The sequence below is a fragment of the Oreochromis aureus genome, linkage group 20 (assembly GCF_013358895.1).
Source record: "Oreochromis aureus strain Israel breed Guangdong linkage group 20, ZZ_aureus, whole genome shotgun sequence".
In the NCBI taxonomy this organism is placed as follows: Eukaryota; Metazoa; Chordata; class Actinopteri; order Cichliformes; family Cichlidae; genus Oreochromis; species Oreochromis aureus.
In genome coordinates this window covers 20,231,699-20,246,641 of record NC_052961.1, presented here as the reverse complement: position 1 = coordinate 20,246,641, position 14,943 = coordinate 20,231,699, and the positions used below count along the sequence as shown (strand labels likewise).

The 14,943-nt window shown below is 41.2% G+C and overlaps 2 protein-coding genes across 5 annotated transcripts in view; one reads left to right on the top strand and one right to left on the bottom strand.

Annotated features, from left to right (window-relative positions):
• Positions 1 to 9,967, top strand: part of l1cama (L1 cell adhesion molecule, paralog a) — a 44,736-nt gene extending 34,769 nt beyond the window's left edge. For all 4 annotated transcript variants that reach the window (XM_039604623.1, XM_031746936.2, XM_039604622.1 and 1 more), the window contains 14 exons: positions 170 to 294; positions 476 to 577; positions 1,459 to 1,656; positions 1,739 to 1,809; positions 1,904 to 2,129; positions 2,244 to 2,359; positions 3,672 to 3,888; positions 4,136 to 4,258; positions 4,523 to 4,699; positions 4,785 to 4,898; positions 5,040 to 5,189; positions 5,606 to 5,737; positions 6,495 to 6,567; positions 7,106 to 9,967. In XM_039604623.1, the coding sequence (XP_039460557.1) occupies positions 170 to 294; positions 476 to 577; positions 1,459 to 1,656; positions 1,739 to 1,809; positions 1,904 to 2,129; positions 2,244 to 2,359; positions 3,672 to 3,888; positions 4,136 to 4,258; positions 4,523 to 4,699; positions 4,785 to 4,898; positions 5,040 to 5,189; positions 5,606 to 5,737; positions 6,495 to 6,567; positions 7,106 to 7,361 (2,080 nt within the window). In that variant the 3' untranslated portion in view covers positions 7,362 to 9,967. The remainder of the gene's footprint in view (positions 1 to 169; positions 295 to 475; positions 578 to 1,458; positions 1,657 to 1,738; positions 1,810 to 1,903; positions 2,130 to 2,243; positions 2,360 to 3,671; positions 3,889 to 4,135; positions 4,259 to 4,522; positions 4,700 to 4,784; positions 4,899 to 5,039; positions 5,190 to 5,605; positions 5,738 to 6,494; positions 6,568 to 7,105) is intronic.
• On the bottom strand, positions 9,084 to 14,848 carry ribc1 (RIB43A domain with coiled-coils 1). Its single transcript, XM_031746952.2, has 8 exons — positions 14,733 to 14,848; positions 14,268 to 14,488; positions 13,889 to 14,106; positions 13,655 to 13,769; positions 13,252 to 13,370; positions 12,423 to 12,659; positions 10,385 to 10,551; positions 9,084 to 10,224 (listed from the first exon to the last, which is right to left on the bottom strand). Exons 2-8 carry the CDS (start codon positions 14,464 to 14,466, stop codon positions 10,143 to 10,145), a joined length of 1,137 nt encoding a protein of 378 aa, XP_031602812.1. The 5' UTR covers positions 14,467 to 14,488; positions 14,733 to 14,848; the 3' UTR covers positions 9,084 to 10,142.
• Positions 14,849 to 14,943: the final 95 nt, after the last annotated feature.

Below are 14,943 nucleotides of genomic sequence, written 5' to 3'. Positions count from 1 at the left end.
GAGACATTTTTATATCTGAAAATAAAGAGGATAACTTTGGAAATCATAAAAGGATGATTATGCTTGTGAGCAATTTGCTTATTGGGGTGGGGAATGAAGGATAAAGGGGAAGGATGATGATAATAAATTGTAATTCATGATGATGATGACGATGACTGTATTTCCTCAGGTATACAATGGATGGACCGGATCTCAAAATAGCTGATGTGCAGCCAGATGATGAGGGAGTGTACACCTGTGAGATCATCACAAAACTGGATGTAGCAGAAGCCAGGGGTACCCTCACCTTATGGGGTAAGACCACTGACCACATATGACCACAAACTGACAAATGTCCAAACCCTGTAAACAACAGGCCTAAAAATCATTCTGTAGTATTAAACTCACTTATAACTTATAAACTCATTTAAAACCTTTATTGTGCATGTAGTGCATAGGTAGTCATGCTAGTAATAATATTGTTGTCCCCTACCAGATCGTCCAGACCCTCCTATCCTCCTACAGATCTCTGATCCTAAGGATCGTACTGTCACCCTCAGCTGGACTCCTGGAGACGACCACAACGGCCCAGTGACAGGTGCAGTACAAACACATATAGTTGCACACTTTTAAGCACTGACATGTACAAAACCTTATACTTCACCTAACCTTAAAAACTACATATTAAGGCTATCTCTGTCACCACAAGGAGGACACATCCTCATGACTGCAAAACCCCCACAACACAATCGTACAGACATGCACAGACAAAGCTGTCTTTCTCCTACTTCAGAGTATTGGATTAGACATAGAAATAGGGAAAATGGAAGAATTAGGTCAGGACATTGTCCACAGTTGCTCTTTCTCACATGAAGCACACAGCAGGAGATCTGCCATATTAGATATGTTCTTAGTGCTAGAAACACACTGTTAGTTTTAGGCAAGCGTGGCATCATTTGGGGTGTGCGGGAAGCGGGACACATAACATGACAACCTGTGACTGTGTAAACAGACTGTCTCTACAACAATGACAAAAAAACACAAGAATACAGACACGCACACAGTTTGAGTGCTCAAATCGCTTAGAAAAGCTTATAGCTATCCTTATAGCTATACAATAAATTCAGTTCAGTTGTATTCATGTAGCGCCAAATCACAACAACAGTTGCCTCAGGGTGCTTATATTGTAAGGTAAAGAAAGAAAACAGAGAAAACCCCAACAATCAGGTGACACCCTATGAGCAAGCTCTTCGGCGACAGTCGGGAGGAAAAACTCCCCTTTTAGCAGGAAGAAACCTCTGGCAGAACTATGTTCAGGGGGGGGGCAGCCATCTGCCATGGTCGGTTCGGGGTGAGTCGAGAAAGACGGGATAAAGACAGACACAAATGCAGCTTTATGAGTGTTGAGTGTTTAGTTATGTTTCCATTACTTCCTTGGGATAACGTCCTTTCTCCATCATTCCTTGACTTTTGTCGTAGAGTATGTGGTAGAGTTTGAGGACCAAAGTTCGAATGAGAGCGTCTGGAAAATGCTGGCCAGAGTTAGGGAAAACAAAGAACGGGCCGTTCTCTCCCTGTGGCCCTTCATGTCCTACCGTTTCCGGGTCATCGCCATCAATGACGTGGGCAAGAGCGACCCCAGCAAACCATCTGGAATATACAACACACCTGCTGAAGGTAAAAGCCAGGGATCTGTAGCTATATGTTTATGAACTGTCAATCCCAAACAACACTAAACCATCTTGTTTGCTAATCCAAGCTCCAGATAATAACCCTAAAGATGTCAAGAGTGAGTCCATTGAACCGAACACTCTGGTCATCACCTGGAAGGTATATCTCTTACCCGAATGCATCATTTTGTCAAAGCGGTTACTGATAATCTTTGAGAAATGGTCTTATTTGGCTGCTGTTCCCATCTTTACAGAAAATGGACAATACCGAGGTCCACGGACCTGGCTTCAAGTACTGTGTGCAGTGGAGACAAGCAGTGGGAGGTGGGCCTGACTGGCATGAGAAAAATGTAACAGAGCCGCCATTCCGTGTTGACAATGTTGGGAACTTCTCTGCGTATGAGATTAAAGTTCAGGCTCTCAATGAGATAGGGAGGGGACCTGAGCCAGACCCAGTCATAGGCTACTCAGGAGAAGATGGTACTATATTTTTTTAAAAACTATTACTTTTTCAGCAGCACACTTTTCTTTTCCTGGGATTACTTCTACTTGGCATTCTAACCCGTCTCCTTCCTGTCTGTCGTTGGCGCTCAGTTCCTTTAGAGGCCCCAATGGATGTGGGTGTTGAAATAATAAACAGCACTACAATCAAAGTGACCTGGGCACCTATAGACAAAGAGACGGTCAGAGGACACCTGCTGGGATACAAGGTACTGCCCCAGTATCTCATCTGTTGTTTGGCCTGACGTATGCATGAATAATACATGAGTGGTTTTAAAGTGGAGGCAGACAGATCGTAGCTTAGCGGCGTCAGGGTACTTTGTAGTTTCAAGGTTGTAAAGCCCTTTCTCCCCCTCAAAATATATCTCACACTCTAGAAATACTCCTTAACTTTCCTTTTATTTTGGTCTTTTATGATTCATGTTCTAGTAAATGCTCCATCCCTGTTTTTAAAGTCTTAGAGAACCAAATGGGAACATCAACAGAGTCATAATATAAATGTAAATATAAATGCAAAAAATGTTACAGTTTCCCTCATTTGCTTGGCTCAGTTACTGAATGAGAGCTAAACCTGTCGAAATGATGAAGAGCATCATGAAGAGCATTTAGTTTTCTTTGTTAGGCCTTTCAAATGTTTCAGAACACCTAAACAAATGTCTCATCCCAGCTTTGTGTGTTTTGAGATTTAATTATTTTATTTATTATTTCTATCATCCAGATAGTTTTAGCCTCCAAAATATGTTGGCATGTAAATCATCCATGCAGAATACTCCATATAAATGTCCAAATCTGTTGGTGTAAGCCATGAGTATGAGTACTGGATAATATTTAAAAAAAACTGACTGCAACAATGTTAGAGAGGAATAAGGATGTGTGGTGGTGAAGCAAGGAGAAGAAGTTTCAATACCTGTGGCCAACCATCCAAAGCAACGGACAGAGCACATGAGAGGGAAGAAGAGAGTGCAGGCAGGGTGGAGTGTCGGGGTAATTTGTGACACAAGGATAGCAGCAAGTGTGAAAGGGAAGGTCTACAAGATGGTAGTGAGACCTGCTATGATGGATGATTTGGAAACTGTCCTTCTAACAAAAATAATTAGGTTAGGAGCAATCAGGACGTGCAGGGTTAGAAATGAGAACATCAGAGCAACGGCTCAGGTTTGGAGACAAAGTTAGAGAGGAAAGACTGAGATAGTGAGGACATGTGCAGAGAAAGGGGAGGATTTATTAAATAAAGCTGCCAGGCAGGAAAAAAAGAGGAAGACCATCAAGGATGAGGTGAAGAAGGGCATGAAGAGGGTGGTAAGGATACGATGAGAGGGAGGGAGATAATCCACTGTGGTGACTTATAATTTGTTATCCTGCCAAACGGAAAACATTTTGAGCTGTTTTGGGAGATTCATCTTCAGATTCAGTAACTTCAAAACTGTTCAAAGAAATGTGTCTGAGCAATTGAGATAAACTGTAATTTTCCAAATATAAATAAAAAAATAAATCCTCATTTGTGATGTCCTCTTTTGCCAGATCCACTATACCAGGAAAGTGCATAGGAGCCACCACCGAGGCCGCAGGGCACAAGAGTTAGAAAGCACTGTGGTGGTGAAAACGGAGCCCAACGAGAAGAAGAAAGTGATCAGTGATCTGAGGCCGTTCTCCAACTACACCCTTAAGGTGACTGTATACAACATAAAGGGAGAAGGACCCTTCTCTGAGGCGCTGCCCTTTGAGACTCCAGAGGGAGGTGAGAATAAATGGGTTGAAGGGGCTAGAATAAGGCTAGAAAAGGGAGAAGTGATGACAAAGTGGTTAAAGATGTTTTATTGAAGATGATAAAAATAAGAGGTCAAGAAACATGGCAAAAGGAGAGGGAGAACTATAGGTATAAAGAAAAAAGAAATGAGACCGGTAGCAAGGGGTGATGACAGAGTGATGTGATGATAGATATTACTAAGTGCATTATCATCATGCATTTTTTGTATTTTTGCTAGTCCCTGGTCCTCCCTTGACCCTGACCCTAGACAGCCCATCAGAGACAGAAATGACCCTCCACTGGACACCTCCTGGCCAGCCCAATGGAGTGCTTATTGGATATCTGCTGCAGTACCAACAGAGTGAGCATGTGTCTATTTCAACCTTGCCAGCAAAGTGAACATTGAGTAAAATCCTTCAAGTTGGAAGTTCTACTATGCTGCAATCAGGCATTGGAAAAACGAGCAATGCATCTCCAGTGAAATCAATAGTGCTAAAAATGTCAAAAGGAAATCATCCTAATGAGCTTATCAGTCAGTTACTTGTCACCATGAACAATACATTATCCATACATGTGTTGACAACCAAAAAGTGATTAAATGGTTTTTTGGCACTGCTGTGGTCAGTTACAGAGAGTGATGACAGCCCCATGCAGGTGGAGACAATAGATGACCCCACAGTCACCCACATCACCCTGAAGAACCTGGACCATAAGAGCGACTACCGTTTCTACCTCAGGGGGCGGACTGCTGCTGGGGATGGAGTACCTATAACGATGAAGGGTGCCACTATGCTGGATGGAGGTATAAAGCCGATTCAGTCTTTTAATATGTAAAAGCTAATAAATGAAACAAAAATTTGATTTGCACTTGTCTGAATGCATTACAGTAGTTCCTATGGACATCAGCCTGTCTGTGGGGGAAAACGCAGTTAACTTTAGCTGGGTACCTGAAAAGAGACGCAGGAATGTTGGCTTCCAGATCCAATACAGCAACAAGAACGGTATAATATTCACACTTATCTGTGCATAAGTTACGCGTCTTTGCATTCAACCTTTTAAAAGGATTATTACCTTGTGGGAGTAGCTACACAATCCTGAACAAGAAAAGAAAGAGACACAGGTTTCATGTTGTGCTTCTGCAGATGGCAATAAATGGAAGGCGACAGAGAAGGTGAACTCCTCTCAGTCTTTCTACCAGCTCCAGGGCTTGACTCCTGGCTCCCAATATTCTTTCCAATTTATCTACAACAACACAGTCTTCTTCAACACTGATATCAAGACAGAAGGAACAGGTACTATGAGCCTTCATTCATCCTCTTTCCTTTTATCCCTACTGCTCTCTCCTCTGGGTTTCCCGCAGCTAAAAATATAAAGCCTGATCCTACAGAGAGTGTCTTGCAGTTCTTTCTCTGCCTGTGAAGTGCTTTCAAAGACTTTTGTGAAAAGAGAGCTTGGTTAGCCATATGAAATGATCCATTACTTGTGTTTGTTTGCTGTATTTTGCTGTATTCTTTGGTTCCCTGGTGAAATGCCAGCCTGTCAGAATGCATAATGATCTGTCTCCTTTGCTCTAGATTCTACTCCTTCTTTTATCTTGGTCTCCCTATCTGTTTCATACTTTCCATTTGCCGTGTATTTCATTCCTGCTTCCTGTTACCAAAAAAACTCTAACTCCTTTTTCTACCACCTTCTTTTTTCCTCTCTTAAGGAGTAACAGAGATGCAGCCAAGCTTTGCAACACAGGGCTGGTTCATTGGCGTTGTGAGCGCCATTGGGCTGTTGTTGCTGATCCTGCTCATCCTCTGCTTCATTAAGAGGAGTAAAGGGGGAAAGTACTCAGGTCAGTGTGACCTACCCTGATAAGTGTTTAATATTAGGAGAGCTATTAAACTGAAGCTTGACAAGCAGACATTCTCCCTTTTTAAAAAGTCCACACAAGCTTTGTGTGGGCAATGCTGGCCAGTCTGGAGCCATAAAGCTGTCTGACGCTGCTGTAGAAAAAGAAGCGAAACACTTACTGGCTTACTGCACCACAGTAAATATATTATATTGACTGGGGAGAATACTGCATGTTCTTTTAAATCAATCCCAAACAGTTTGATTAACTTTCAGTGGTTCCAACTGTAAATAACTGTCCCATTTCACTCAACCTGCTTTCTCATGCAGCTGTCATGTCAAACGTGAGACAGACCTCTAAGCTTACACTTCCTTGCTGTGATAGTAAGGAATAATCTCTGGCTCTTTGTGAAAAAGACAAAAAAAAGTAAAATAATGGTCCATGTCTGACTGAAAAAACAGACTTTTAGCAATTTTCACATGAGAGAGAAGTGAAGACAAACCAAATAATAAATCTGATGATACCTACCGCCATTCTAGTTGGCTGTTATATTTTTAGAAAATCAGTGAGAACTTAAAACTATAATACAGATAAACTGATAATATCTACAGATAGTCCAGCTTTTTTGCTCCACCTAATCATCCTTGATGTTATCTTGCTTTTTAATAAAACTTCACTGTTGAGATTTGAGACTTTAGATAGAAACAAGATAGAAACAAGATTAAAATTTGCCTGATAATGAAATCTGTCACATTCTCAGTGAAAGATAAAGAGGAGGGCCCGATGGACTCGGAAGCTCGGCCCATGAAGGATGAAACTTTCGGAGAGTACAGGTGTGTCACCTGAATGTACGCTGTTTCTTGAATGCTTTGTTACGTTTCTGCACATTGATTTCTAACACAGCCCTGATTCCCTCAGCACTGCTTGGTTTTCCTAACCCTCTCTGTTCCTTTCATTGTCACTCTCCTCCCTAATGCCTGCCCCTCTTATGCAGATCTCTAGAAAGGTATGCTGCGATATGATTTAATATCCTTAACCCACTTAATTTTTACCTCTGCCGATGCCTCATTTACCTTCTGCCTTCCCATAAACATTCAGACTAATTTTAATGTAATATATTTGTTTACTGATTCATATGGTGATTGCATTATGTTCAATCAACAGTCCAAAATCCAATAACATTCACCTCAATGTAATGTGAGACCCTGAAAAGCAAATAGTCACGATTTATAACTGGGAACTCACTATTTTAAAAAAATTACTTAAAATATTAGTACATAATATTCAACCTTTGGCATGCAGCATTGCATTTTTCGTATGTATCGTGTTAACATTTCTTACTTTTGACCTCTTCTGTTCTTCATGCTGCAGTGATCTTGAGGAAAAGCGAACAGCCAGCCAGCCGTCCCTGTGTGAGAAGAGCAAGCTGTACAGCGAAGACAACCTCGACTTCAATGGCAGCAGTGCCATGACCACAGAGCTCAACATGGATGAGTCTCTGGCTAGCCAGATCAGTCGTCCCAGTGGCGGTCCAGAAGGTTTCCTGCCAGAGAACGCCCCGCTGAACCCCACTACCTTCTCTCCCGCCACCAATGGCGTGCCCAACTCAGTCACCATCCTCGATTAACCCCCACACATCCACCGGGGACCATCAGACCAAAATATGTCAACACGTATGTGCCCATATGCTCCTGTTCCCTACTGACTTGCTGATCTGTACTTCGACGACTAATAAACAATCATATTCAGATGTCCCTGGCAGCCATCTGATTGACTAGACTATATTGACCAAAGGAGTGTCCAAAGTAGTGGACAGCGATAGTGATATAAGCCTGACTGACATGAACATGTCCTTTGACCTCCCTTCATTTTCCTGTGCAGTTTACAACTAATGAAAAAGACTAACATTCATTTCTCTCCCTCCTCTTTCGTTCTCTCAGCAAACAACAGCGCAGAAGCATAAAGACAGAATGTTGTACAGTTAGAAATATCAGGGGGTGTAGGTATGGTCATGTAAAGATGCAGAGTAGTGCATTAAAAGTAAAGGATGATGGTAGAACCCAGTGTAGGGAACAAGACAGCTAATGCTGCTGTACAGAAAAAAATCTTGAATCTTAGATATGAATCATGTTTGATGTACTTCCCACATGATTTTGTATGTCTAATTGCCATTTAATGTCTCCGATTGTACTTGCCAGTGACATTTTTTTGGTTTTACAAGCGTGTTTGAATACAAAACATCATTTTTTTTTGTTGCTGTTGTTGTTGTTGTGTCATTTTTTGTTACGTAATCATTTTTCATATTGTTTTCTACACTATTTATATAAAAAGCTACGACACATTTCATAGATTGACATGTTTTCAGCAAAATCAAGTGAAGCCAAGTTTCTTACTATTTGGACGCATTAAGTGGAACTTGCTGTGAAAATGCTGAGTAGCATCTGGTGTATATAGCTGCATCTACACTTATCTATTTAGCCATATTACAGTATTATAGATCCTTATAAGTTCCTGTGCCTGCTGGGTCTGCATAAAGCACCAGATTGATGTCATTACTCTCTCGCCTTCCCACCAGAAGTGTAATGTCATTTTTGAAAACGATGTTGTAATTTTTTTGTGTGTCGAGACCTATGTGTAGTTTTCTGTATCGCTGTCTTTGTCTCTTTCTACGCTGTATTAAAACATTGTCTCTAATTAACAACCTTTCATACCTGCTCATCTCATACTAAACAAACTGAGGCGCAGTATTTATGTATATTTCAGATAAGAGGGTGGCGTCTAGTGCGCAAACACTCTCTCAAGTTTTATTTTCAAACCTTCCTCAATGCAAGCTGATATTGTTGACAGTTGTAAAGGCTGCCATTTGATATATGATAAAAGTTAAAAAATAGTTGTTTATATCAAACAGAGAATGTATTCCTTTCAGGGTTAGGCAGACACTGTATTTACTTGCTTCTGAAAATAATCTGAGCTAAAAAGGTCAAAGGAGAGTAAAGTCACAGGAAGAGCCGGGACCATTTGTTTTCCCTCTGAATGTAAATACAACCCCTACAGAACCATGTTTGATATGAAAATGTGAAAAATGTGCAGGTTTAAAGCCACTTCACTTAATTTTAAAATGTTGCAAATTGTAGTTTTTTTCCTTCTCTGTACTATTGCTATGAATTCAGACTTTTCTGTTATCGACAAACGATCACAGTGAGATTTGGGTGTAGCAAAAACATACTCCATAGTTGAATAAAGGAGAAAAAAAAAAAAAAAGGAAAAAAAAAATCACATTGTTATGTAGATGTTTTTGCAAACATATCGAAATTTGAAAACGGAAAAAAAAAAAATCAATTTAGTGTCACTTAGTGAAAGTAGTTACATTACAATTTAAGCTAGGATTGCGCTCATGCCCTTAATCATCCAGCAATGCAGTGCAGTGAATATCTGTGGAGTTTTTGTCTGATGAAGTTGTGCGGGGCAGAAATGCAGTGAGCCACAGGGAACACTTAAACGCAACACTCTCCCTTCTCAAACAAAAGCTCGCCACTGGCCAAACATCAACTGTAGTCTCCGAGGTAGAATATGAGATGTCTAAAGAGGCTAGTGGCACTGAAGGAGGTTTGTGTAAGCTCCCTGTTGTTGGTTAAACAGACACACTCAGGACAAATAAAGCTTTTAAAAAAAATCTATTTTCATACAGGAGCGATGAATGACGCAAGATATGCCAATATTCTAACTCAACTATCTGCTGCTAAACAACTGTGTGTCAGTGTTTGGGGGCAAATGTTAGCTCTGAATGAGGAATGAGTGTACACACACAGATACTCACTCGACTGCCGCTCACTCTTTGCTTTTCATGTTTTGTAGGGGAAACCTGGGGATGCTGGCCTTTGCTTTCTCACTGTGGTTGTTTTTTCTTTTTTTATATAGCTAAAGAAGAAAAATTGACTGAAAATGAATTCGTTTGTGTAGAGAAGCTTCTCTAGGACATTTAAGTGGAAGTAGATGAAACAGAAGGGGCAAGGGAGGCCAGGGGGTGTGCGCCGCTGCTGGGGATGATATGCCACTTCGCAGAGTGTGGGGTGCAGTATTAGCACAATATGACGATGCCTATATTTGTCATGGGTGGATGACTGGAGCTGTGGGTCTTGTACCACTTTTGGGGCCAATATTGTAACTGCATTATGAAGCTACTGCTGTAACTGGATATATGACTGAAAAATAAAGTACGTGGAACAATCTGTACCAAAAGAGGCTCCCATTTTTTGTCACTAATCAGAAATAACCGTGTTAATCGGAAGGAAATCTCTGTCACTTAAGTTATGATTAATGTTGATCCAGTTCACACTGATTCATTGATTAACCAAGTTTATTTAGCCCAATGCCACAGGAGGACAAGCTAATGTCAGGTCACTGGCAGTCAGCGGGAGCTGGTGTTGAATTGATAAAAGTAGTCCTTGGTGGGTTTGTTGGTGTACAGTCTCTTATTCAGGTACTCTTGCCTGGGGCAGAAACAGAAATTTAAACACAGTAAGTAGCTTGTTCCCCAAAATGTTTATAAAATCTGAAATCTATATTTCCATACTTTATCACCTAAGCCTAAAACACATTTGCTGACTAGTGTCTAATCAGAGAGTGCATGAATATGTGCGCAGTGCTTACTGTGCCAGCTGTTCTCGGGCCAGCTGCATGTTGTAGCGGTCCATCTGAATTCTCTGCTCTCTACTCAGCTCGGCTGCTCTCAGATCCTCCTTCTCGGCTTCTCTGGACAGCTTCAGCAGCTTCAGGTCCCAAGCTGCATCCCGAATCTTTTCAGCATCTCGCTGTTTCTGAAGGCAGAGAGGAAATAAATCTAAAAACGCACTAGACTTGTTCTCCTAAAGGCAATTCTGCTTCATTATTTAATGATTTAGGTTCCCAGACTTCCTCAGATTTTGATTTCATGCTGATTTTGGGTGACTTTAACATGCCTGTAGATAACACTGAAAAATGCAAAGCTTCAGAGCCAAATAATCTCCTGGAGGTCTTATGGCTTGGTAACTGGATCCACTCAAATGTTTTTTTTCTGTGTTAGCACTTTATGTTTATGCTTATTCTCGCCACTATTGCATCTTGAAATCAATGTTGATCCTGTTAATCCAGGTCCAGGCACTAACAGGAAGTTTAGGGCCTTATTTTAGTACACTAGAAAGACTAAGAAGATACCATCATCCTGAATAAGGAGAAAACTGATATATGCTGGTATATTTTTTTAATATCTCCAGCACACTAAAATAAGACCTTTTATTACTTGTTCAAACCTACTTTCAGTGCCTGGATGCTGGTTTGAGCACCGCTGGCTTGATGGACACTAGTAGTGCTCCTGTTACTTCAATGGCTTCCAATTAGTTTTAGAATTGATTTTTAGATGTTAGTGCTTTTTTACGGTGACGCAATGTTTGCGACCTCAATATCTATCTGACAAGCTAGTAAGCTACCTGCAGACCTCATGGATTATTTACCGAGTCTTAACCAATACTGGTGATGTGGCTTTTATCTTTTCTGATTCGCTGCTGAAACAACCTTCTGAATCACACCAGGAGTACTCCAACATTTGCAGTGTTTAAAACAAAACAAAAAGGAGGGACAAACCTAAGTTGAACACCTTTTCCACTGTGGGAGAAAAGCTACAAAAACCTGGGTATTCACATCAATAATAGACTAGACTGGAAATGCAACACTGAGGCTTTCTGGGTCATTTAATGAATTCAGTAAAACGCTACTGTCTGTTACTGCTAGTGCAATCTTCTTTGTAGGTTTGTTTTGGGGTAGCAGCATCAGAGCCAGTGACACTGGAAAGCTGAACAAGCTGATTAAAGGCTGAGTCTGTGCTGGGGACTAGCCTGAAGCCCCTAGAGGTAGTTATTAAGAGCAGGATGTTGCACAAACTGCTAAACATACTGGACGACACACAACATCCCCTTCATGACCTACCCGTCAAGAGTGTTTTCAGCAGGTGGCTCCCTTAACTCTGCTTTAATAATGACTGATATTAGTATTTTAATATATTTTTTAAAGTATTTTTAGTTTAGTTATTTCTTTTTGTTTTATGAACTTTGTGCTTTTAATTCTACTTATTTTATTGGTTTTAAATGATCATTTATACTCATCTGTCATTAGTTTTAATTATCTTGATATATTTCTTTTATTTTATGGACTGAAGGTATAGATCTCATATACATGTATATTTTTACTATTAATATTGCACTGTTGCTTTTTTGGTTGTTTTTACTTGTGATTACAAACTTTGTAGTTTTCACATTTCCATCTAATGTTTTTTTTTCAAGTCTAGGATCATTCTCCTTGTGAATGAGTAATCTCCTTAAAGCTGAAAAGTTTACAACCCTTTTTGAAAACAACCCATGTAGAAAAGTTGGCACAGATGTCAAAAACTCTTTCCCTTCATCCCAAAATGGTCGCGGCAGATGGCTGCCTGCCCCTGAGCCTGGTTCTGTCTAAGGTTCAACAAGAGTTTTTCTGTCCCACAGTGCCCAAGCACAAGTACTTGCCCCGCCCAATTCCCCTGTTGGCCACCTCTGAAGTCGCATTAATAAAACACACAAGTACTCAAGGGATTGTGTGCACATGGTATTCTACATACCATATGTGGAATACCGTGTCCAGCTTTGACTATATTACTGTGGAGTACAGAGTGTAATACCTGTCTCTCAAGGCATTGTTGTTCTTTCTCCTGCTGAATGCTTTTCAGCTGTTCAGGGCTCATTCCTTTCCACCTGTCTGGTAGAACCTGTGGTGGCCTCCCTCCTCCCACCTGTCTCTCTGTTGCCTCTGCACACTCTGTCATCATGTCAGATGTCATTGTATGCCACATCTCTGCCAGATTTTCCTGTTCCTCTCTCTTGTGTTGCTCCTTCAGTTTCTCTGCTTGCTCTTTAGCCTGTGTGTACAGAGCATGGTGAGGCTTTAACACAGATCCAGGGACAGTTAATTGATTATCCCACTGATGACTGATGATTCAGAAGCATTGCAAAACCCAGTCTCTAAAATGTGGTTACTCCTAGCATAGAGCTACCAGTCAGCCATATGGCGAACGTCGTCCTGAGAGAGCCACTCAGTCAGCTGTATTTGCTTGTGCATCATGAGTGGTTATTAGTGAAACCACTAAACACTATGAAAAAGTACAGTGACCTGAAGAATTTACAATGATGCCTCCCAATGGGGGATTCAGCGGAGTGCATTCAGGCAAATGAGGGAAGAGCTAAATGGAGGCTTTTAAAAACAGACAGTAACCACGCATACATCAAAGCCGTTTAACCATCCATGTTGCCTGGTGCCAAATAATATGATTGCTGCCATCCTGCACCAAGTGTGTGCATGCATCATTTGACATTTTCAGCTTGCAATTCCCACATGACAACATCATGTCACAGCTTGCCCCCCCCCCTTAGATTTTTGCCTTGAGGATTCACATTAGTGAGTGGTGTGTGTATATCTGTTTGTCCATCTGTGAGTGTGCACATATACTGTACCAGAGCCTGATTGTAGTTGTTGAGCGCGATGCGGGTAGCTCTCTTACACACCTCCTCGAGGGCAGCTTGCTGAGCCCCTCTCACATCTTGTTGCACCAGCTCTTTGCTCACAAGCATCTCTGTGACACACATGATTTGGGGATCATCTGATGTGTGTTTTTCACACCTGCATTAGCGGTTGTATGTGGCTCTTCAACTGCACACTTCACACTTACAGTAAGGCTCTTAGGGATGAGCATCCATCACTGTCACCTGGTAATAAGGGCTGTGCATGGGAGTGTATGATTGTTTGTGCAGGAAAGCATGAAGCATGTGTGTGATGTACAGAGGTTGTAGAGTAAAGGATGTAAGCTCATTAGGAATGCTAGTGAATGTGTGTACTTGTGTGTGTGTCTCTTTTCACCTATGTGCTTGTCTCGCATGTGCCTTTTTTCATTCTCATCCATCTGTGCTCGCAGATCTCGTTCTGTCTTTCTTATTTGTTCTCTCATCCTCAGCTCCTCTCCGACACCCTCTCCCTGTGCACGAAACAAGGACAGATGACCATAAGCGGTAACAATATTACATGTTTAACCATTAGCTGGAGCCCCCGGTGTTTGAAGCATACAAATCACCTGCTTTGTCAGAGCTGCCCTACCTTAAAGATTTGCATACTGGCAGGCCCTAGCTCATTCTCTGGAATGGCAATCTTGAATGCCCCCTTCAGGCCAAATTTAAGATCAACATCACGAGAGTCCTCTGCTTGCTGATGAGTAGCCCAGTAGTTGGTGAGTTCAGAATTCAAAACTCTTCGCTTCTGCTTTTCAGCATTGTTCTGCTGCACCAGTGCTTCATCTTGGTATATTCTCAACTTATCTGTAATACATTAAAAATACACCTGTGACCAACCAAAGCTCATTAATGGAGAGGGCCTGAAACAATAAGGGACCAGGGGACTTGCATTTATAGCGTCTTGCAGGAATTATGTCTGCAATTATACTGCTTTAATTCTACCTCATCCCTGTCCTTCAGTTTACCCAAAGCTTTGTCCCTTTGTTTCTCCATGTTTTGCTGGTGTTTCTTCTCCTGGACTTGTTGGTTTAGTGTATCTAGGTCGAGACCCATCACACGAAGCCGGGTGTTGAAAATGCGGGCCTTGCGTGCTGTTTCTGCAGCCCTACGCCTCTCCACAGCCTTTTCCGTGGACTCGTCTACAGGCAAATCCACTTTGTACATGTTCAAAGTTTGTAGTGACTTCCTAAAGAGACAGCATTACGACACCTATTATCAGAGCTGATAATCTTGCTTGAAAATAAATTATTAAAGAAATGACTATGCCGATTGAAATATAAAATCCTGGTGGGTTTCATCTTCAGAGCGATTTGCTCCTAGCTGTCATCACCTGATAACATCAAAAACCAATGCTTCTTTAAAGGCATATTTAAAGAAGAAGTGGACTAAATTAAATGGCTTTTCCTTAAAAATGGACATAAGCCACTTACCGCTGACGTTATAAATCTGCTCAGTTTCTTTCAGTCAATATCAGTGAATGAAAATCTGCTCCTGTTGTGTTTGGAGACCCTTGGTAACCATGGAAACATGTGGACACACATCGATATGCTGGAAATAAATAACGAGAGTGACAGGACCAGCTAAGGAAATGTCTTTTTATTTTTAATAATGTGTATAATTTGTAATAAAATAGCATTAATA

Bases quoted from the DNA above. Each gene is read 5' to 3' on its own strand.
- ribc1 (XM_031746952.2), bottom strand. From the start codon at position 14,466: ATGTACAAAGTGGATTTGCCTGTAGACGAGTCCACGGAAAAGGCTGTG. The intron at 13,371-13,654 runs GTGAAAAGAGAC...TGTGTGTCACAG, and splicing joins CATGCGAGACAAGCACATAG to AGATGCTTGTGAGCAAAGAG. The intron at 12,660-13,251 runs GTACAGTATATG...CTGTACACACAG, and splicing joins ACAACTACAATCAGGCTCTG to GCTAAAGAGCAAGCAGAGAA.